This window comes from Solanum stenotomum, chromosome 11 (genome assembly GCF_019186545.1).
Source record: "Solanum stenotomum isolate F172 chromosome 11, ASM1918654v1, whole genome shotgun sequence".
Lineage (NCBI taxonomy): Eukaryota > Viridiplantae > Streptophyta > Magnoliopsida > Solanales > Solanaceae > Solanum > Solanum stenotomum.
In genome coordinates this window covers 11593590-11618179 of record NC_064292.1, presented here as the reverse complement: position 1 = coordinate 11618179, position 24590 = coordinate 11593590, and the positions used below count along the sequence as shown (strand labels likewise).

The 24590-nt window shown below is 32.6% G+C and overlaps 3 protein-coding genes across 3 annotated transcripts in view; 2 read left to right on the top strand and 1 right to left on the bottom strand.

Moving 5' to 3' along the window:
* Positions 1–788: 788 nt before the first annotated feature.
* Positions 789–2425, top strand: LOC125844789 (B3 domain-containing protein REM9-like). Its single transcript, XM_049524121.1, has 4 exons — positions 789–903; positions 1063–1351; positions 1794–1936; positions 2135–2425. The coding sequence occupies exons 1-4, from the start codon at positions 838–840 to the stop codon at positions 2423–2425; spliced, it is 789 nt and encodes a 262-aa protein (XP_049380078.1). The 5' UTR covers positions 789–837.
* A 12196-nt stretch (positions 2426–14621) lies between these two features.
* LOC125845649 (uncharacterized) lies at positions 14622–16288 on the bottom strand. Its single transcript, XM_049525197.1, has 3 exons — positions 16013–16288; positions 15338–15886; positions 14622–15221 (listed from the first exon to the last, which is right to left on the bottom strand). Exons 1-3 carry the CDS (start codon positions 16286–16288, stop codon positions 14622–14624), a joined length of 1425 nt encoding a protein of 474 aa, XP_049381154.1.
* Positions 16289–22811: 6523 nt separating this feature from the next.
* LOC125843645 (serine/threonine-protein kinase Nek6) overlaps positions 22812–24590 on the top strand; it is a 133514-nt gene continuing 131735 nt past the window's right edge. The window contains 2 exon segments of the mRNA XM_049522798.1: positions 22812–22959; positions 23812–23878. Of these exon segments, the coding sequence (XP_049378755.1) occupies positions 22838–22959; positions 23812–23878 (189 nt within the window). The 5' untranslated portion in view covers positions 22812–22837.

The following is a 24590-nucleotide window of genomic DNA, read 5'->3' as shown; positions in this document are numbered from 1 at the left end:
TAATGGCCTGTTTGGAAAGCCATAACATAATTGAGATTTGGTATAACTGAGTATTATTACGCTGTTGCAATTAGATTGTGACTAGAAAATATTAGAATAATAAAAATAATAGAAATAAAAAATAAATTAAAACAACAAATACAAATATAAATAAAAGAAAGAAATTAAAATAATTTAATAAAATTCATGTTACATGATATAGTTACACCAATTCCTAACTCTCCCTTGGAAATTGAGGAAGGTAATTGCTACCCTTCAATTACATCTAATTTCTCTCTTGCTAAGTAATTACTTGGTCTATCAAACATGTCAAATACCGTAACTATACCAATTTCTAACCCTTCTTTGGGAATTGAGGAGTGTAATTACTATCCTTCAGTTACATTCAATTTCTCTCTTGTTAAGTCCTCTTTCTCTAATTTCTTGTTCACTTTTCTTTTTTTAGTTGTTTCTAATTACTTGTCTATTTTGATAAATCAAGAAAAGACAATTTCTTTTGTTGATTATACCCTCAATTAATTACTTTAAGAAATATTGAACTTTTTGAAAACCTTAAGTTTTTAATTTATCCATATCATAATTAATAGGGTAAAATAGTAAATTCACTATATCAATAATTATTTTCTTAATAGGTGTGTCAATTCAAAAGTGGACAAGTAATTAGGGACATAAAATAATTACTTGGTCTACAAATATATCAAACAATAATTACACCTGATTACATCAAATTCCAATAATATTGTGACTTTTCAAATATATTCTAAATTGAGTGAGTTTTTAAGTAACATTGAGTGATCAGGTGAGATATTATCTAAACACATAGCACTTTTGGGTGCCATGAAAATTCCTCCAAAAAAGCCTCATTTTTTCAAACCCCTTCAGCCAGGTTTCAAGAATGGTCTTGTGAGTAATCCTGTCTCTTTTTCTTTTTTAATATTTCCTTTAGTTACTTTATGTTGCATCTGTGGATTCATGATTTTCACTAAGTTAGTATGAAATTTATTTGGGGCAAATAGTACTATAGTATTTATTTAATTAGGGCAAGTTTATGTTGTACTGTAGAAAATTCCTATAGGTTTCTTGAAGTATCTAAAGGGAAATGACCAGATTGAACATGCAATACTGAGAAGGGATGGTAACAAGTGGCCTATGAAGGTGAATGGCCATCGATTCGAAGTGGGTTGGGCTGAATTTGTACAACAATATGATTTGCAATTGGGAGATATATTGATGTTTAGACATGAAGGAAATATGGAATTTGAAGTTTCCATATTTGATTCAACTCATTGTGACAGAGAATATGCAGAGTATATGCAGGAAGGAGGAGGAGGAGGAGGAGGTGCCCATACAGGTAAAGAAAATCGCATCTTGTTGTTGATGTTACGGTTTTTTGTTGTTTATTATGTTTAGGTGATCTCACCTGTTGTTGATGTTACAGCTATATTTATGCTCCGCAGTACTTTATTATCAGTTGTCATGTTTTTCTTTACTGTCGTTTTTTTCATTACTACTTTGATTTGTTTTACTTAAGTTGAGAGTCTTTCGGAAATAAGATATCTATCTCCAAGAAATAGAAGTAAGATTTGCATACACTTTACCTTCCCCATATCCACATTGTGGGATTTGTTGTTGTACTTGTGAAGGTATCTTCTTTAGAGTCCATTGATTTATACTTGATGATTTTTGTAAGTTAATTCCCTTAAATCTTAGCATAAGTCTCAACTTGTTTATATTACAAAATTATTTAAATGTTGCTAATTTTCTCAAGTACAATTGTCATGTTTAATTTCCAGATGATGCAACAGAAAGACCAATGATGCACATGATCAAATCGTCAAAAAAGGCTTCTTCCCATGTAAAAGCTGCTAGTCATCACAAGTCTTTTGGTCATTTTGAATGCATTATTAGAGAATATAGCATTCGCCAAGGCTATTTGGTAAGTTTCAAAACTCATTATTTCTTGCAAACTCTTCAAGTGAATGTGTTTCACAATCAGGTCACTTATTAGATAATTACAAGTAAATCTCTATGATAAGCTAGACTGGCAGTATAAAAATGTTTACATTGTCAATGTATGTAAACTAAATTCCTTTTGTTATTTTTTTCTTCATAAAATGGTTATACACCATGTCAGTACCTTCCTCGACTTTTCGCAATTGCAAATGGTCTCATCAATAAGAAGTGTGATTTGATTATAAGAGATGAAAGACAAAGGTTGTGGAATTTAAAGATAAGTTCTTCTATAACTCAAACTTATATTATTGGATGTGGATGGACCAAATTCTTTGCTGATAATTGCTTAAGGAAAGGAGATCGCATAATGTTTGAGGTCGTTACTAATGGAGAGACACCAATATGGAAATTTCAAGTTACTAATCGCGAAGCTTCATTGCAGAAGTTTCAAGGCATGTTTATTCTCATCTAACCAATGTCTTATTTCTTTGATGATCTTTTTTCATTGTCATATATATGTATTATTCTGTGGTGTTTATATAAGTATACGCCTTGGATTGAATCTTTTTCCTTTAATATGTTTCCTAAAGTGTGTAAACTATTTTCTTTCACCTTTTTCACCTAATACAAATAAAAAGTGGGCGTAATTTCATTAAAACTCTTTCTATTTGTATTTGATATCACTTGTTAAAATATTCTTCATGATATACAGAATGCAGCTTGAAAACTGTAAAGGCCAGTTATACTCAAAATTACTATTCGAAGTCAATCTGATCACTGATAAGGGGGCCTGATAGTTTAAATTTTAATAGAGCGACATTCTCAGTGAGGGATCATATATCGGACCACAATTTGAGTTTGGATTAAGGCATAGTAGTAGGTGCTGAGCAAGGTAGGGTAAATGGAGTTTATCGACACTGTTTATACATGGTTAATTTTTTTTTTTTATGTATGTATAGTAGATGTTGAACCCCCTTTGACTTCTTTATGTTTTACTTTTTATATTTTAAAATTCTTTAATGAAAATTCTGGCTACCCCACCGCATAGTAGTAGACTAGTAGGTCTTATTCTCTTTTACTATGTTTTTTTCTTCATAAGCAGACATTATGGAACAGCCTTCAAACATGAGCCTTCTCAATGCACAAGTAGTTACTTCAATTTCTGGTGATGAGCATCATCCTTGCTTTGTTTCAACCATTAAATCTTATTAATTACTTCACAAAAGCAGTTTTGGTAAGTTATTTCAATTGATTTTAGTTAACGATTAAGTTAATTATATACAATAATGTAGGCAACTTAACCTGATGGTGTAAGAAATTGTACACTGTTGAGTGTACAGAGGACTTGAACTCTTTTTGTTCTAGTCCTTTTTTTGTTTGTTTAGACAATGGTAACTTAATCGACTCGATTGAATAAATTTTATGGTAGTGTCTTCCATTGGATTTCGCAAAGTCAAATGGATTGGACGTCATTTTGGAATTATACGCGGATGGACAAAATTCAGAGATGAAAATGGACTCCGTATTGGAGATGCTTACAAGTTTGAACTCATCAAGAATGGGGAAATACCTATAGCACAATTCCATTGTAAGTGTTCTTTTTTGTTCTAATGTACTTTTGTCAAGTTTAAGTTCTATGCTTTGACAGATTGTATTTAAGTTGTATGATTTCTATATAATATTTCTCATAATCGTGTAGATATATTGCAAATAGTTCATTTCAATGGTCTTTACCTGATTTGTTATAGTTTGGAAATTGTATAACATCACAAATAACCACAGGCCATAATAATAACAAAATATTGCTTGTAAATCAATGATTAAAACGACATATAATGAAAAAAAATCATCTAATTTGGTGCTATTATTTTAAAATTGATTAGACATTTCTAAAATTTTCCTTTTTACATTTTAATTCAATTTTTTGTTTATACTTTAATATTTTCTCACACACAAGTTTATTACTAAAAGGCTATAAAAAAGTACAGTAACATGAATAAACCATGACTATAAATGACATTACACATTTATCAATACTATATTATACATTAATAATACCATAACAATTAAGATTTTCAATTGCACATATTTAACAGAATTTTCAAAGTCAGTTTCTACTGATAGAAGCACGATCCGTACTGTTCATCCGTGGAAAAAGGTCCGAGTCATTTTTTGGGTCTAATTTCTACAGACCCATCTACAGGCCGTAGAAGCATCTACGAGTCGTAGTATGGGCCCGTAGAATGATGTTTTAGATCCTATTTTTGGGCCTGACTTTCACGGATGGGATCTACAGTCTGTAGATCAAACTACGGATCGTAGATGGCCCCATGAAAGGTATTTGACAGCTTTTTAATTGAAGTTTTTTTTTTATCTTTTCTCACTTTTCCTAAGTCTAGGCCACGACATTAAGCATATTCAAAAAGGTTTTTCATGCTTAACACTCAGTTCTTACACTCTTAACTCCCTTAAACTCAGAAACTACATAAGCAAGACAGAAGCTAGAGTTTCAAGTTCTTCAAGCAAATTCTTCTTTCAAATCTCAATCTCTCATGTATGTAAGACTTCAATGAACGTATCCCTTCACTCTCATGCCTAAGTATTTTGATTTTCAAGAATTCTTCAAGATTTTTAGAAGCAAAGCTAGGGCTTTTATGAACTTATCATATTCTTCATTAATTCATATTTTCATCGTGACACTTAGATTTCAAAAATATTAATGTACTGATTTAGCATGATTTTCATGGTTCCTTAAAACATTTATTACTTTTGAGTATGAATTTCAACCTAAATTCAAGTTACATTAGATATGACTTTTGAGCTTAGTCTCATATATGATTCAAACATATAAATTATTTTCATACCTATGAGCATTATATGAATATATGTTGTTTTGAGAAGACTATTTAGTACAGAGAAGGTGGAGTTTAGAAAATTCAAGTCTCATAACTACGTGCTACCGTAGGATTATGTTTTATCGCCTTGTCGATTGACCTTTTAGCTCTGAGAGACTCAGACTAGTGGATCCACATAGATATGATATGGTCAATATAGGGCAGCCCCTCCAACTAGATTAGCTAATGGATGTCAGGAGCTCACATGATGTATGTCGATTATAAGAAACTTCTGAGTTTATGCATTTTTCTTACGATATACTTTTAACTCTATTTGATTCACTTTAAGTATGTTATTTACAAGTATGATTATGCAAGACTATTGAAATAGACGCATCTCTATATATGCTTCTGAAGGAAGATTGTGAACAATTTTTAGACATGAACTCCAATTATTTTCTCCTTAGTTCTTTCACTATGTATATGATTTTCGGAACCTTATTTTACTCTCCTCATTATGTCATTTTAAGGTTATGGTATTGCCCCTTACTTACTCAGTACATCCACTACTAATGCATACTTTTCTCTGCACTGCTTTTATGATGTAGATTTTGGCGCACGTATTCAGACTCGTGGCTAGTGAGGTTGTAATAGTTCCAGTCAGTAGTTGGTGAGTCTTTCTCATTCGGGGACTTCCTAGATTAGTTGTTAGTCAAAATTTAGTACTTTCTTTGTTATTTGGTTTGAGGTAACTAGGGTCATGTCCCGGTAAACTTATTTCCTTCAGTCTAAATGATAAAGACTTATTTCAGAACTTAGTTGTTTAGTCATGATGAATTTGTTGATTTCCTTATTAAGACTTATTAAGCATATGTTTCAGCTTCCGCATTAGTTTCATATGATATGCTTTGATATGTTATGCCGAAGGTTATCTTGGGGCCACTCGTAGTTTCGAGTATCGTGTCTCGGCTGGTGTGTAGACGCAAATCGTGACGTTTAGATTTTACGTCCCTTAAGAAACTACTCCCTCCATTTCAAAATAAGTAAATTGTTTAGGCAATGCACACCCAATAAGGAAACCAAGTTTAGGACATAAAATAAAAACTATTTTCCACTTTTTCCCTTTTAGATATTCTCAAACTATTCTTGAAAATATAAATAATTCAAAGTAAAATCATAAATATGAGTCATAAACTCTCTTGAAATTATCACCTAAAAGATATAAGTGAGGGGGAAAATAGAAAAAGTTCAAACAACTCTCTTGAAGTATGAAAAAAGACTCAATAATTTACTTATTTTGAAATGGATGGAGTATGTAAGTTTACCATTACACCGTTATTTAGTATTCTTTTGAAGTCAAGTTTCAATAAATGAACTGTAACGACCCATTTGATTGTTTTGAGTACTAGAGCCTTTTAGTTCACAAAAGACTCTTTCGATAAAATTTTTATTTTTATTTTAGTGTCACGACCCAAAAATGGACGTGATGACACTCATTTTATCCCACCAAGACAAGTCAGCCTAACACTCACCCATTACAATAAAAAGCGGAAATTTCATAATCAACTCAAAAATACCCCCAAAATCTGATTGTCACGTGTACAAGCCTCTAAAGTATTATAATAGATTTGAAAGAAAACGTAAGTCTTGAATGACGTTGTCTCTAAAATAGAGCAATATCATAAATAGGAGTAAGAAGGTCCGCTGAGATGACAAACAACTACCTCACAAATCTCCAAGAAGCCTCGAAAAATAAGAGAATGGAAAGTATCACAAAATCCAAGCTCATAACCTACAAAAAATTGTAGAAGCAAGGGATGAGTACCAAACCACACGGTACTCAGCAAGTACACCTCTAAACACAAGCTAAGAGAATAGAATACGAGTATTCCTTACATCCCAACCTAACCTCCACAACTACAATATGCATAAAACCAGTCCAACCTAACAGTTCACAGTTTACATAACACCCAGTTCAACAACAATCACTTTAACAAATTACATATTCTCAACAACAAACTCAATATTCATCAATCACAATTTTCACAAAAAGGCACTCAACAAATATCAACAACATACAAGATCAAGTTCATCAAATAGAGGTAATCAAATATCAAGTACTTTCCAACCACCAATAAAACACATAATCATCAAGAATGAAGGATGTCATGGGATGCAATGCAATATGACACCATGAAATGATATGCCTTAGAATACCAAGTACTCTCTCAACTGTATATACATAATACTCCTCAGAAATACATCGAGAGTTCATGACCCACGGGGGACTCGCGAGGTCCATATACCGACACAAACGATCTCCACGTGTCTGTGCGAACGATCTCAACGCACTATCATAAATCAAATAAATTTCGCACGGACGATGTCCACGTGCCCAACTTATACTCAATCTCATGTCAATGCATGTGCACAATATGATTTCAATAAGGGATGATACATCTCAATCAAATATCAATATGATATGTAATCACCTCAGTTATCACCAGTATACGGGTTCAATAAAGAACACAATCACACATAATAAATCAAGTCAATCAATAATATATCAACTAATGCCCATATGCTTTGACATTCTCGAATTACAATCCGCATTCTATAGTAATAAACTTTCCCTTTATAACACAGGTACTCGTACCAATGCCCGTCACAAACAATTCTCAACACATCACACACAAACAATTAATCACATTGCCTTTTATTACCCCTTTTTCATCATTAGAATTAATCAATATGGACAAGTTAACCCATCACCAAGTCTCATTACCTCCAAACACATATTACAAGGAAATATACGAATTTCATACACTTAACAAGGGTTTAGAAATTCACTTGCCTCAATTAATAAAAAATTCACTCCGGGACTTGAGTCTTCCCCTTCCGTTGAACTTCCAAATCAATGCAATCTATTCAAGTACATGATCCCAATAAGATTTCAAAACTAACAACACTCAACACTATAATCATGTTCCTGAACTTCAAGCCTAGGGTTAAGTCCCAATCTTTTTCCAATATCATGAAACTAATGATATTTATATAATATTATACCCTAACACTTAATTACTTATCTCAATATAGAGAAATTTGAATTATAATATGGTAATTATATAAAATCTGAAATCGAAACCACTTACAGAACAATACTTAACGTGAAACTAATAGCAGAATGTTGTTGGTGCTTTTATTTTATAATATAATATCCTCCAATCATTGTCCATAATTACTCTATGATTCTCCACTATAACTCGTCAACAGTAACCCATAATTAAATACTTACCCTCAATTTGAAAACAGACAATATTGCAGAAGATCAGTTTTCATACCAATGTATAATAATAATAATAATTTATCTTAACAAACCATAGCAGATTTGTATGTTTTAAAAAGAACAATTGGAACTTAATAATATAAAATATATATATATTGATTTCTTATGTAATTAACAAGCAAAAATTTCCATCCACAAAATTGAGTATACCTGCACTCTCGTTCTTCGTTCAACGCACTCCGCAGGTCAGTTTTCTTTCTGCTCCTCTTTATTTTCTTTTCTAAATTAATTATGTATTAAAAGTAATAATTTCTAATAACCTAATTAATATTTCAAATTTGGCCCATTATTATTAACAATAATCAAATTACCCGCAAATTAATTAACTATAGTTAAATGACCATTTAAAATTATCAAAAAAGATTTTTTCGGGTCCGGATCATTACATTTAGATTATTCATAGCTATAGATATATAATTAATGAGTTGTTTTTAATAATTTATATAGTTGGTGGTTAAAGAAAACAACATTAAAATTAGTAGGGGCCACTTCTACCACTCCCATAATTAGTCCTAATAATAATTAGGGGTTCCTATCTTGAGTTAGAAACTCAACAGGAACTTTAACTACGGCGGCACAATCAGCAAGGAGGCCGACGAGTGCTTCAGGTAAGTTTAGTATGTATTTTGTGAATATGAACAGAGATCATAGGATTATTATTATTATTATTATTATTATATTATTATTATTATTATTATTATTATTGAAATTAGATGAGAGAGAGACAGAGGAAAGCATCACGTTTCAGGTAATTTTCGAGTGAGTTTCAAATTGTGTCTACTTATATTATTGTTGCATATAGGAATTAGTATTATAATATTATTGGGTTGAAAAATTAAGAGGTGAATTGCTGCAAATTGAGTGAATTGTTCGTGCTTTTATGACCGAGGATAATAACAAAATTGAGTGACCCAGTCATTGCCAATGATAAGGCAATGATTGGCAGTGATAGTTGAATGGAAGTAATATGGGTTAAAATATTATTTTGTTATTAGAGGTTACTGATTTCTATTGATTTTGGAGTTGCAAAGTTCTTCATGGTCATCACATTATGATACATATCCATGTTCCAGCGTATTGGTGTGATGTATTTAAATTTTAGGAATATTATATTATATGAAAGCTATTATGGTTGTACTGTATGTTTGGAGAAATTATGACTTAGCCCTACGCTTGAATTTGAGAAATATGAGAGTTGAAATATTAAGTGGCATCAAAATTAGGAAATTGATTATAGAATTAGGTGAGTTTTTGGGTCTAGGCTAGACATAGGATAAAATGAGTGTTTATAGACTCGTTAACTTACAAATTATGCATATATATTTGATAGATTGGAAAGGTTCGGAGGCATTGAGGGAAGGAAAAGTATTGGAGAAGTAGCTTGCTTGACTTCGGTTCTTCGGTGGAGGTATGTTATGGTTTATTCTAGTTGATAGATAGACTCTTAATAGTGATTGATATGCATTGAATGTTATTGTGAAGTTCTCTATGTACTTGATTGTGTGATTGTGTAGCTTGGTTGTGTGGTTTGTGATTGGTCTGAAATTCTGAGACCGTGTAATTTATAATCTTGAACCCTTTCTATCGAAGTGATGCCTTGAATAAAGAAGGCTTGATGAAATATTGTTAATGAATTGAAAAGTGGTGATAATAAATGATAAATTAATGATATTATTGGATCGGAGTGTCACGTTCTGACACAGTATAATTGGATCGGAGTGTCACGTTCCGACACGGTATAATTGGATCGAAGTGTCACGTTCCGACACAGTATAAATGGATCGGATTGTCACGTTCCAACACGGTATTATTGGATCAGAGTGTCACGTTTCGACACGGTATAATTGGATCGGAGTGTCACTTTCTGACACAGTATAATTGGATCGGAGTGTCACGTTTCGACACGATATAATTGGATCGAATTGTCACGTTCCGACACAGTATAATTGGATCGGAGTGTCACGTTCCAACACGGTATTATTGGATCAGAGTGTCACGTTTCGACACAGTATAATTGGATCGGAGTGTCACGTTCCGACATAGTATTATTGGATCGGAGTGTAACATTCCGACATGGTATAATTGAATCGGAGTGTCACGTTTCGACACGGTAACATTAAAGGAAAAATATATTGAATTAATTTAATGTACTCAATCTCAAAGAACTCAATTCCCAAATTAGTTTGGTTTGGAGGCATGAGCCCTCATGTGTGATCTTGATATTGTTGAATGATTACGTACTTAGTTTAGTGTTGTTGACACTGGTTCATGTGTTTGTTGCTTGCCACCTGCTAAGTGTCATAGTTGATTTTATACTATTATTCATTACATATTAGTTTCTATTTTGGGTTGGCCGATGATATCTACTCAGTACATGTTGCCCTGTACTGAGCCTTACTTGTGTTTTTCTTTATTTTCTTTTTGTGGAGTGCATCGAGTGTATCAGTGACTTCGACTCGCCCTCAGCTCTAGCCAGTCTCCAGCACATCAAGTTCCAAGGTGAGCTATTCATTCCAGCTCGTGTTGGATTCTCTTGGTCATAGCATGATGTCCTTAATTTTCAGACATAAACTATTTTATTCATTTATTTTGGTGTCTATAATACGCTTAGACTTAGTATTTGAAGATTAGATGTCCTTGATGTGACGACTTTCAGATTTTGGGGGATAATAAGTGTTGGACTTTAGAGGTTTATTTGATTGGTTACTTTAATAAGTTTTGAGCTTCCGCATAATTGTTGTTATTCGTAGTTGAATTATTGATATATGTTGGGGTTTGGATTCCTTGGTTCACCCACTTAGGAGGTTAAGTGTGGGTGCCACTCACGACTCATTTTGGGTCGTGACATGAACATACATTAATTTATTTTGATTATTTAAATTTTTCAATGCACATAAATTAATCATTTAGTTTTTCAATGTTGGTCAAATTCATACTTTCAAGACTATTAACTCTCAAGGGTAAAATAAGAAGAATAATGTCATTTGTGCATTGATATTGTGAAATGACATAAACTCCCTCTGTTCAACAATAATATTTATCCACTATTGACTTAACACACTTCTTAAGAAATTATAAATAGAAGGATAATTTTACTATATCATCCTTTGAATATAATAAATACAGTATCTTGAAAATGTAATAGAGAAATGACTATAATTAATGATAATGGTAAATTAAGAACTAAGTGTAAAATATCCATTGGTTTCATAAAGTAAACAAGTATTGTTAGATATCCCAAAATAGTATAGGGGACAACTATTGTTGGACGAAAGAAATATTAAGAACCATCTATTTTTAGTAAGGACGACATATAAATAAGAACGGAGGGAGCAATTTTATTGTGTTCTCCACTTAATTCTTGCTTTATGGAAAGTTATACTTACTATTTTAGTTGTTAGGAAGTTTGATTTTCTTTTGTTTACTTATGAAGAGATTTGGCACAACTTATTGCAAGACTTTCATTTATTTCTTCATTTTTGCTTTGTGAAGTAGTATTGAGATTCTTCTTTTCCGTTCGGTCATTCTTTTCTTTTATTTGTTTTATATCTTTGAGGATCGTTTGTTAGGTGGGGAGGGATTATTTATAACTTTGAGAGTTAAATAGTTTAAGTTTGAGTGCAAATTTAGGTATGAAATTTTCAAAAGAAGAATTAAATTAAAATCTATATATTTAAAAACTACGTAAAAAATATTATAACTAATAACTAATAATAAGTCATAAGTCATTCTCACTTGGTGAATAAATATTAGGCCAGTCGTAAGTCGTAGCTGATATATATAGATAGATAGGTTTTTCGCGTGGCTTATCGCCACATTTTTATTAAAGTGAATGTGCAACATAATGTTTTTAAAATAAAAACGAAAATAAAAGCAACAAAATAAACCTACTTAAAATAATAAGTTATAACTTAAAGGACAAAACTATTAATTAACAATGAGAAAGTTTATTGGGAATGTCGAATTTAGTAGGGTAGCATGTCTAGTTTATTGGGAATGTCGAATTTAGTAGGGTAGCATGTCTAGTTTATTTTTATCAAACTCTGAATAATTTTTGAAGGTTCATTCTGACGAGCACAAACACACTATAAGTTTAGCACTTCGCTAGTCAAAGATAGTATAGTATAAAGATCGTCTCCACATGGATTGGTACAAAAAATAATTCAATTAAATCTTGCTAACTATTATTCAGGTGATCAAAAGAAAGGAGTTGGTTGTGATTATGAACCACTTTTATAGACTAAATGATAATTAAAAACAATTAGTAACTATGAAGTTTAATATGAATAATAAAAGATAGGGCATAAGACGAAACAAGTGCATAATGATAGTTGGAATTTGACCACATTCATTTATCACATCTAAAGTTCTATCGATTATCTCGAATTCAATAGCTTATTAGAGTATCCTTAAGCCTTAGATTTTTCTTCCGAGTAAATCTCAAGTTAAAGAATAAACCAATTATAATCCTGTGATTCTATTATGCAAGAATATGTTAATGACCGTTCTTAAGGAAGTAACGTCCTTTGACTATTTTTCCTTGAGATTTAATCAATAATTATCAACAAGCTCCTTCGATTACTTAATAGAAAATATATTGATTCAATCCAACAAAACTATTCAACAATATTCACCATGATATTCCTCTTTCGATTAAATAAACTAATGAACAAGGTTGCAATTCAATTCAAATTCCCATAACAAGTTAAAGCATAAGAATGAAAATCAAAATCCCAACAAATTCATCAATACAACATGTTTGTCAAATACCCTTTAAGAATCTACTCCATGGATGAGAACAAGTTTACTAAGAACAAAGATGAAAAAGAAGGGACATAGTAATCAAACTTTGAATCCCAACTTCCATTTTGAATTCAAGTACCGTACCACGTGTTACACATCCTCTTCTTCGTAACCTAGCGTTTCTTTTTGCTTTTTTTCTCGATGATCTCGCCTTGGGGAAAGCTCCAACGTCATATAGCATAGGTTTTCTTTGAAATTCCAAAAACACCCTTCCTTTAGTGATTTCATGCTTCCCCGCCGCGCGGGCGCGCCACTGGAAACCCAAGCGCACGAGCGGTGCGCGGAGAGGCAGTAGCTGCTTTAATGTGTCTGTGCGGGCACACCACTGGACACTTGATCGCGCGACCACCACGCGGGCGGATAGCTTAGCATATGCACATTTTTGTTCTTTTTTTCTTTCTTTAGCATTCTTGTTGGCCTTTCTCACTAATCATGTTCAACACTTGAATTTGCACACCTACACATATGAAACATAGACAATTAATTGCAAAGTTTACATTCAACACTTGTCAAAATTCATCTCATTTAATTACCCATCAAATACCCCCACACTTGAGCTTTTGCTCGTCTCGAGCAAATTAGAACAACTAGACCCCTCAGGATTTTGACGCACAAGTTACTAGAAACAGTTCTTGACTTCAACCATCCCTATAGGTGCATGCAACATTTATCGTTAAATGACTACTCATCGACAATTAAATTTAAGCAAAAATCAATCCATGAATTTTCTCACAACAAAGAAGATGCAATTTTATCATTAACAAACTTTTGTTCATGCATCATTGACACAATCTCTCATTTCACTCACTCTCACAAAGAAATACATCATGTTTTTCCAAAATACCATAAGCTTGGCAATTGAGTAATTCTCCACTAATGTAGGCCTTCTCGAGTTAAAATCATGTAGGACTTGCACATGTGTAATTTGTGATAAGAGTGTTTGTAGAATATGAAAATAAAAAGTCATATCCCCCATCTCTTTTTCACTCTTTTTTCATCCTTTTTCTTTTGACACCTTTCATGTTCTTTTGAAAACACATCCAACAACTTTCATTACTTTTCACACATGGCTAGATTCAATTGATTTTTTAATTTTTTTTTTGTTTTCGTAATTCAATTCTCTACACTTATAATTTCAATTAAGAGAGACATATAGGGGGATTAGACTAAAGAGATGTATCAGCTAATCAAAGAAAATGGATTATTATAAGGCTCAAATTGGTTGACTAGGGATACTTATCATCAATGGTCGGTGAATTTTAGGCTAGAAGTGAGTTCATCAAAGAAAGCCTACAATCATATTCTTCCTCAAATAGTCCTAGAATTTCGCCTAAAAAAACTACCATGCCAAGTTCTAGATTCTTTCAAACATGAGTACATATCAAGATCTTCTCACCACACAATATTCAAAGATTGATAATGCCTCAACTTCACATGCCAACAAGTAAGCACATTTCAATTAAGCAACCAATACAACCTCTAGATAGGAATCAATCAATTTGTACCTCTAGCACTTGTTCAACAATTATGCTACGACTCTTATCCTAAAAAAAGTCTGATTCAAAATAAATACGACTATGGTAAAAGAATTAAACAGGAAACCCATAGAAGTACAACAAAGAAGCTACCCTAGAAAGAAAAAAAATCTTTTTCTTTAGTTATTTACAACCCCTTCACCCCCACACTTAAGCTATGACATGTCCCCATGGAATAAAGAAAATGCAAAAGTAAAGGAAACTTCCCTGACTCTCTTTAGTCGATGTCATAAATAGTGTTTGGCTCCCTTGTGCAGGCTTGGCCAAGCGCACGCGCACCCATGCTATGATCTTTTTATCCGACTTGGTTGTCTTAAATGTGAGATCATCCACCTTCTTCATATTGAATACTACCTTTTCCTCTCCAACTCTAAGCATCAGTTTCCTTTCATACACATCGAGTATTGCTCTACCAGTAGCTAGGAATGGTTGGCTAAGAATTAATGAAACCTCTTTATTTTCTTTTATGTCTACCACAATAAAATCTATTGGAAACACAAACTTGTCCACCCTAACTAGAACATCTTCAACTATCCCTTCAGGAATAATGGTGGATTGGTCAGCCAACTGTAAGGACATTGGGATAGATTTTATGATTCCGAGCTCTCCTTCCAACTTTTTGAATATGAACAAAGGCAAAAGGTTTATAGAAGCTCCTGAGTCACACAATAATTTCTCAAATCTAGCAGTCCCTAACGTACATGGAATAGTGAAACTACCCGGATCACCACATTTCTGAGGTAGTTTATTCTGAAGGATGGCACTACAATGAGCATTCAACTTGACTACTGATGTTTCCTCCAATTTTCTCTTGCTGGATAAACTTCCTTAAAAAAATTAGCATATGCAGGCATCTGAGTGATTACCTCCGTGAAAGGAATATTCACATGTAGTTGCTTCAGCATCTCTAAGAACTTACCAAAATACTTGTTAAGCTTCTCTCGTTTCATATTTTGAGGAAAAGGCAATGCAGACATATATTTAGAATCAATTTCTAGTTCTGACTTCTCCTTTCCTTTCTGAATTTCGTTGGACTTCCCTACTATTTTTTTACTTCCTTGTTTCTCATCTTGGCTCTTTATAACTTCACAAGCTTTGCTTTTACAATTATCATTTAACTTTTTTCCACTTCGCAAAGTCACAACTTTCAGCTCCTTAGGGTTCCTTAACGTGTCACTTGGAAGATTTATAGGTGGTCTTTCAGATATCTGATTAGCAATCTGTCCAACCTGTTTTTCTAAATTTCGAATAAAAGCACCTTGAATTTCAAACTGTTCATCAACCTTAGTGATGAAACTTTTAAACATCTCTTCAAAACTCGATTGGTTCCCATGTTGTCCCTCATGAGGTTGATATTGTTGTCGCTGGTGATTCTGGTACCCCTGAAGTGTTTGTCTTTGTCCTCTCACATTGTTCTGTTGCCACACATTCAAATTACCATTTGGTGAGATCCATGAGAATCCAGGATGCCTTTACCCCATTGCATTGAAATTGTTTGATTCTTGATAGTTTCCTTTGTTAAAGTTTTCAACAGCATTAACCTTTTCTTCTGTAAATGACCCTTGTTGACATTCATGAGTAGGATGCCTTCCTGCATAAAAATCACACGTTATTGATTGCGTCATTTGAGCCTGGGCTAGAGTCAACTGTTTCACATCCTTTGCAATTGATGCAACATGCGTCTGCAAGGTAGTGAAAGTATCAACTTGGTGCACCCCTACAGTCTTCTTCCTTTCAGAATTCTCTACAACGCACTGATTAGCATTCTCTGCAAGTTCATTTAGGATTTCAATTGCTTCTTCATGTGTCTTTTTCATGATTGGTCCTCCCACTACATTATTTAATATCCTCTGTGACGCAGGTGATAATCTTTCCCAGAAATTTTTCAATTGCAACCATGGCTCTATTCCATTATGTGGACACTTCCTCAACAATTCCTTGAATCTTTCCAATGCTTCAAACACTAATTCTGATTCTAGTTGACTGAAATTGTTGATCTCCTTCCCATTCTAGCTGTTTTTGCTGGTGAGAAATACTTATCAAGAAATTTTGTCATCATTTTATCCCAGGTGTGAATTGATCCAGAAGGTAAACTTTGTAGCTAGATCTTAGCATCATCCTTCAAAGAGAAAGGGAATGCCCTTAAGTATATAGAATCGTCTGATGCTCCATTGTAGTGAAAAGTGTTCATGATTTCATCAAAATCCATCATATGACTGGTTGGATCCTCATTCTGCTTCCCTTTGAAAACACAATTATTTTGTATTGCTTGGAAAACACTGTGCTTGATCTCAAAGTTATTTGTTGCAACAGGAGGACATCTTACATGGGACTGCATCCAATTGTAATTTGGCTTAGCATAGTCTCCTAGCAATCTCCCCACCCTTCCATTATTTTGATCCATTTGGTCTTCCACTTCAGCAGGAAGACGGTGAATTCTTCGGTTAACAACCCCAGGATGTTCAGCATCATATTCAATCCCATGTGCGCGATTTAGTTTATCAAGATTGAGTGGGTCATTCAAACCCCTATTATCGACATTTATATCACCCATTGTATTAAGCCTCTGAGACTGCCCTGAAACCCTTTCGGCAAGTTCCTTCTTAAGCAAGCGTAAAGTTTTCTCCAACTCTGGATTGTATTTGATAACTTCTTTTGAGAAAGATCGTGTCATACACACAAGTTGTGGTTAATTCCTATTGCCTGCAATACTGGGAACTTGATGTGTTAACTAAAAAAAATAAAAAACAAAACCTGAATTAATACACAAAACTCTATTGAAAACTACTTGTTGCCAATCCCCGACAACGGCACTAAAATTTGATGAGCACAAACATACTATAAGTTTACACTTCGCTAGTCAAAGATAGTATAGTATAAAGATCATCTCCACAGGGATTGGTACAAATAATAATTCAATTAAATCTTGCTAACTATTATTTAGGTGATCAAAAGAAAGGAGTTGGTTGTGATTATGAACCACTTTTATAGACTAAATGATAATTAAAAACAATTAGTAACTATGAAGTTTAATATGAATAATAAAAGATAGGGTACAAGACGAAACAAGTGCATAATGATGGTTGAAATTTTACCACATTCATTTATCACATCTAAATTTCTATCGATTCTCTCGAATTCGATAGCTTATTAGAGTATCCTTAAGCCTTAGATTTTTCTTCCGAGTAAATTTCAAGTTAAAGAATAAACCAATTATAATCCTGTGATTCTATTATGCAAGAACATGTTAATGCGTGTTCTTAAGGAAGTAACTTCCTTCGACTATTTTTACTTGAGATTTAATCAATAATTATCAACAAGCTCCTTCGATTACTTTATAGAAAATATATTGATTCAATCCAACAAAACTATTCAACAATATTCACCATGATATTCCTCTTTCGATTAAATAAAATAATGAACAAGGTTGCAATTCAATTCAAATTTCCATAACAAGTTCAAGCATAAGAATGAAAATCAAAATCCCAACAAATTCATCAATACAACATGTTTGTCAAATACCCTTTAAGAATCTACTCCATGGATGAGAACAAGTTTACTAAGAACAAAGATGAAACCGAAGACATAGTAATCAAACTTTGAATCCCAACTTTCGTTTTGGATTCAAGTAGTGTACCACGTGTTCAACCTCCTCTTCTTCGTAACCTAGCGTTTCTTTTTGCTATATTTCTCGATGATCTCGCCTTGTGGAAAGCTCCGACATCATATATATATATAGCATAGGGTTTTCTTTGAAATTCCAAAAACACCCTTCCTTAGTGATTTCACGTTTCCCCGCCGTGCGGGCGCGCCACTGGAAATCCAAGCGCGCGACCGGCGCGCGGAGAGGCAGTAGCTGCTTTAATATGTCCGCGCAGGAGCGCCGTTGGACACTTGATCGCGCGACCACCGCACTGGCGAATAGCTTAACATATGCACATTTTTGTTCTTTTTTTCTTTCTTTAGCATTCTTGTTGGCCTTTCTCTCTAATTATGTTCAACACTTGAATTTGCACTCCTACACATATGAAACATAGACAATTAATTGTAAAGTTTACATTTAAATCTTGTCTAAATTCATCTCATTTAATTACCCATCACATTCAGAGGCATTTTTCTTTATGTTGAGTTACTGATTTTTCAGTGTCTTGTGCAGGTCATTTTGATCTTCGCGATCGTGACCCTTAGGTTCGCAATCACGATGTATCTTCTTTGTGGCATTCGTGATCGCGATGAAGCTCTTTCCTTAGCACTTCACGATCACGATGTGAACCTCTGTGCCCTTCTTGATCGCGAGAGTTAGTGGCTCGTGATCACGATGACCATTTTTCACCCGGACAGAACCTAATCTTTTCATTCTTCTCATTTCCACCATTTTCAATCTTTTAAGGCTTTGAGAAAGCAATTCTTGGGAGCATTTTTGTGAAAACTCGGGTGGGTAAGATTTCCCTACCAATCCTTTGTTGGTTTCATCAATTTTTATCTTTCAAAACACCTTTAATCATGATTTCAGTATGGATTTAAGGGTTTTTTCCCCTAAGTTGGAAAATTGATATTTTTATGAATTGAAACTCGTTTCTTGGTCGATTGTAATGGGGTTTTCAACCAAAAATTTCTCGTCTTTTAGAGTTTGTGTTCAACTAAAAATCTAATTTTACTCTTTTTGATTTCCGAAGTGATTTTTGGACTATTTTATCCCCGATTTCAAGTCCTATAAATGTGGGTATCATTGGACTCCTTTTGATGAACTATTTCTATCTTTGATAGTTGAGGATCATTTCGGTGACCGTGTGGTTGAGAAAGTGCTCTGTTACAGTTGTTCGAGTGAAGTTTCAGCCTGCGAGGTAGGTTTGACTATTCCTCTTTTGGACTGCGATGAGTAAGTAATTTTTCTTAGACAGTCAACTGTGAAATGGATTGTTGTATGAGTTTTAGAGGTTGGTAAGCATTGACCTTCTTGTTTAGTCTGTGTGATGCTTAATTGTGATGCTTAGTCTGTGTGGAGGCTTGTGTGATACCTTTCATTGTTGCTAAAAAAATTGATATATGTGAGTAAATACCTGACAAAGGGCTACGTGACTTATTTTTATATTTGACTTTGAGATGCCCAATTTAGGGGCTTGAGTTAATATTTTATCATTTTAAAATGAAAGAAATGCTTTCTAAGTGGTAAAGACTGGTTTCAGATGGATTCCTCCACTATCCCTATCATTTGAGGACGTGTTTCATGACTTGTTGAGTTTGAGAACTTTATTTTATTCAAAATTCTTGATGAATTGATTATGTCTTTATGTTGTATGTGTTGTGATGCACTCATCCTCATTAAGCATATCATTGTTCATGGGAATACGAAAAAGTGGAGAAATACTATTTTTGAGAAACAAAATGAGACACCTTACTTTTATCCTTGATCATGAGCTAAGTGACAAGTTGATGAGATATTGGGATTGGTATTTTGAATGTGATTCCCCCATATGTCCATGTCCGGAAGCTAAAGCTCGGCAAGGTATATACGATGACCTTGGTTCCACCACATCATTCATTGCATTGGTCAACTTTGTTGTGTTGTGTGACTTGTTTATCTATATCCTTTTGTGTTTACTTTATTCACTCTATTATTATATAAAATATTGGCAGCACCGATGCCAGATGTGTAGGTGGAAGTGTTTCATAGTTTATTTCTTAAGTTTGATTATTTGCTTATGCTCAGTCGGTCTAACCTACTGAGTACATGTGGATTGTATCCACCCCTACTTTATCATTTTGATGCAGATCCTAGTCAGGGTGATCTTCGTAGCGGTTGATTGGATCTAGCGATATCTTCTTTTTCAGAGTTGTGGTGAGATCCTGTTTTTCAGATCGCCATTGATCGCTATCTATCATTTACAGTCTTTAATTTCTTTTCGAAGACTTTAGATGTATTCCAAATTTTAGAAATGTAGTAGATGCTCTTTATACTATACTACCAGGTTTGAGAACTTCTTTGTTGTTTCCTTATCGGTTGTGGCCTGACTTCCCCTTGAAAGTCTCGTATGTGTTATTTCATTCGACTTACACACCAATTATGGGGTTCTCGGGTGTGTGTCATCATGACCTCGACTTTTGAGTCATGACATCACCATTCTTACAAAATGAGTTTATTAGATTTATTATTTATTTTTAACAAATTGATGATTGAAGTTTATTCTTTATAATAGATGAATTTTATATTTAACATTTAAGCTTATTAGGTGTAGATTTTGGTGTTAAATCGTATATGGGTTGTTGAAATTAGAAGAATATTTCTTTTTCATGTAAAACTTTAGTAAAAAAATGTCCGAAATTTGGCTTCGACGTGTCTACAACTTTAGTGATAAAAATTTATGAAATTAGTCTCGGCAAATCATACCAAATTTCAGGCAAAAGTATCTGATGTTTGATCTTTACAAAGCCACACATTAGACAAAAATATTTAAAATTAAACGCGAATTTTCAACTTCTATCGTATATAATATATATATATATATATTAAAAAAACAGACACGAGTTAAATGACGAAAAAAAAAAGGAAACATTTGTCCACTTAGCACTTTTTAGGTAAATGAGAATGACAACCCAAACACATTGTCAGAACTGGTAAGAAATAATTTATTTAGGAAAAATGTGACCAACCAATAAAAGAACATCATAAATTAATTCTCCATGCAGTATATACTAACCAATAATTAATCAAGTGAATTTTGTTTTGTTGAGAAGTCAATTGGTGCATGGTTAAGATATTGTGATAGAGGAGACTGACCTGCCAACCACATTCTATGTTATTAATGAAGTATATAATGATTAATGGCGGAGCCAGAATTTTAATTAAGGAGTATCAAAATATAAAGAAGTTAAATTGTGTAGAAGTCGAGTGTCAAATATGTAATATATATACATAAAAAATATATTTTTATTTAGCTATGCAGTATAGTTTTTCGACGAAAGGATGTCGGTCGACACCCCTCAATTGTAGCTCTGCCACTGATAATGATAATGTAAATTTTTTTATAGCATAGGTATAATTTAAACCGTTACTATTTCCTCAAATCATTTATAATATCATTACAACATATTTATATATTGTCATGATTCATTGAGGTTTAATTCGTTACATTTACATATTTTTAATTACTTTTTAAAATAATATAATTATATAAGTGTTTTTCACATTATCAATACATAAAAGTTAAAGACTCATAATGATAAGTACTTGAAGAATATGAGAACATAAGCAAAGCAAAGGTTTGTCCCTTTTCTTTCAATTAAATTAAGGTATTTAGCTAAAGAGCCTTTTTTTGGCTCAACCCTTCTTGCATACTTTGCTTTGGCCTCAATTAAAATTCTCTCTCTCTCTCTCACACACACACACAATGGCTCCTTTTCTTAATATCCATCATGATATCTTTCTGATTTTTTCCTCTATTTAATAAAATCTTCTAGATAATTTTCTTAGATTTTGTCATATATATTCTCGATGTATATATTGTATTAGATTATCTGATTTATTATTCAAGTTAGTATAATTTCATATATTCTGAAGAGTTACATAGATGGAGCTACGTACACTATTAGGTACATGTTTGAACGAATTCAATAGCTTTTACTTCAAATTCTCAAACAAGAAAAAATGAATTCATAAACTTTAAGTTTTGTCTTCGTCTTTGGACAGTTACATATAGTTCGAAATTTTTAAATATTTTTACGTGGCTAGTTAGTAAATAGAGGTTAAACTCTTTTTTTTTTTCAATTAGAAAATTACTCAATAGTTGGACCACTTGACCTACCATATTGATGTATTACTGATAGAAGTAACTACACTACATGACTCAAGGATATGACAATGTCTTGTACCTATAATTATAAGACATGACTCAAGTAACCACTCTCACTAGTACTAGTAATGAAAGCACTAATCTTCTAAAGTTCTCAAAAACCAATAAACCTTATTTGTTTTTTGGGAATCTTTTTGATTACTCAAAAAAAAAAAAACTATACTTGAAGTGTATTCATTACTCTTCACTTGGTCTTCATGATATTTTGATTCAATTTATTGTCCCTCTTCTACTCTCAAGCCAGCCCCTACTGCACCCTTTCTAATTCCTTAGCTTGTAGCTCCACACTTCACATATACTGTGATTTCATTTCCTTCTATTTAATGATCAATCTCTCTAGTAACATGTATATATAATTGGAGTTCACTTGCTATGTTGAAATGTGTTATCAGGGTTTTGCAATAATTTTTTAGGGAAATGAAAGTCAAAGTATTACCATAAATGCTTTTATCTTTTTCTGAAAGGAAAATATAAATATCTTCCGGCTTGAACTTAGGTCCAAACAAGAAAAGGAGAATGGAAGTGAATAGCAATGCAGTTGAATGTTCAAAGATGGAAGAGTATGAAGTGATAGAACAGATTGGTAGAGGAGCTTTTGGAGCTGCATTTCTTGTTTATCACAAGTTTGAGGAAAAAAAGTACAATAATCTTCATTTCTTTTTCTCCTTTTTTTTATGTGTGGTAATAATTTCTTCTTCTATATTAAAAGTTAGAACTTTACTTCCTCCGTCTCAATTTAAATGTCTTAATCTGACTATGTAGGGAGTTTAAGAAATGAAAGTTAAAGGGAAAAATGTTAATATTGTGATTTTTAATTAAAAATATGTATAATCCTTTAAATCGTTTTCATCTTAAACTTTCTTATAATGTTAGAATTGATAAGTTTACTTAATATATAGAAAAAAAAAGTCAATCTTCTTAGGATAGATAAAAATGAAAAAAAAATAAAATAACACACTTAAATTAGAACAAAAGGAGGAGTAACATATTGCTAAATTATGCTTAATTTTTCTTGGTTTGATTCTACATGCCAAAGAAAGAGCCGGTTATTATTTGAATTGTGTAACCATTTCATTTGACTAAAAAATTAAATGATTAGAAAAATTATTTTTATTTTATTAATTCTATCTTAGAATATTCTTTCATGTGCGAATCTATTTTTTTTTTTATGAACTAAGCATGTATAAGAATTCATATTGAGTGACGGTAAGACTCAAAATCACATCTTAGCCATGTTAATATTTTTGATGATTATGTCTCAACAATTATATATATCATTAATCAATCGGAAATAACCTCTTTATTTTTTAGACAGAGATTAGATATGAGTATATTTTATCTTTTACCATTCTATTTTGTAAAACCACACTGTGTATATATGTTGTTTGTTTGTAATACTCATTAGTAGTATAAATGAGTATTACTTTTTGATTTATTTATTTTTTAATAAATGAAAATGACTTATTGTTGTGAATGATGTTGAATTGTAGGTATGTAATGAAGAAGATTCGTTTGGCTAAACAGACAGACAAGTTCAAACGCACTGCCCATCAAGAGGTTAGTCATTTTAATCAAAGCTTAACCTTTTAGAGACCGCACAAATTTATTAGTTAATTGTATTTTAAATGCGCCCTTTTATGTGTGGGCATGAGTCAAACATGTGGAAATTCTTTTTTGATATGGGTAACGGTGAGATTTGATCCCACGACCTCTGGCTGATACCATAAGAAAACACACTTTTATTAGTTAATCGTATTCTCAATCGTTTCCTTTTAAAATTATTAATCCAAAACTTTTTGTTTAGTATAGGTAATAGAAAATGTTATTATGACATTTAAATGAATCAGGTCCCAAAATGTAAATTTGTTTTTCACTATTGCATTATTTCACTGAGCTGGTTCAGTAGCAAATAAGGAGAAAAATCATGTTCGATAACACAAATTTCTTATTGAATTGTGATGAAGAAAACATTTATTTCTAGTTTATTTACAATGTAAGCATCCACATAATATAAATTAGGGAAAATGATTAAAAATATTCCTGAATTATTTAAAATCAGTGTTTTACTCTGATTGTATTGTTGGCTTAAAACTGCCCTCGACCGTTATATTGTTGGCTTAAAAATACCCTTCGTTCTAATGATTGTTTCAAAAAATTTGAAAAATAAACTAATTTTGTCCTTAAACTATTTCAGATGGAAGAATTAGTTTAAAGATTTAAGTAAAATTTTATTTTGGAGATTATGCGATTAGTTTAATCATTTTAAATG

What these genes read in the sequence shown, in the direction of transcription:
- LOC125844789 (XM_049524121.1), top strand. Translation starts at nt 838, where the DNA reads ATGAAAATTCCTCCAAAAAAGCCTCATTTTTTCAAACCCCTTCAGCCA. An exon ending in CAGGTTTCAAGAATGGTCTT is followed by an intron (nt 904 to 1,062) that starts GTGAGTAATCCT and finishes GTTGTACTGTAG; the next exon opens with AAAATTCCTATAGGTTTCTT. An exon ending in GCATTCGCCAAGGCTATTTG is followed by an intron (nt 1,937 to 2,134) that starts GTAAGTTTCAAA and finishes ACACCATGTCAG; the next exon opens with TACCTTCCTCGACTTTTCGC.
- LOC125845649 (XM_049525197.1), bottom strand. Translation starts at nt 16,288, where the DNA reads ATGAAAAAGACACATGAAGAAGCAATTGAAATCCTAAATGAACTTGCA. An exon ending in GGTCATTTACAGAAGAAAAG is followed by an intron (nt 15,887 to 16,012) that starts GTTAATGCTGTT and finishes GTGTGGCAACAG; the next exon opens with AACAATGTGAGAGGACAAAG. An exon ending in TGAATATTCCTTTCACGGAG is followed by an intron (nt 15,222 to 15,337) that starts GTAATCACTCAG and finishes GCCATCCTTCAG; the next exon opens with AATAAACTACCTCAGAAATG.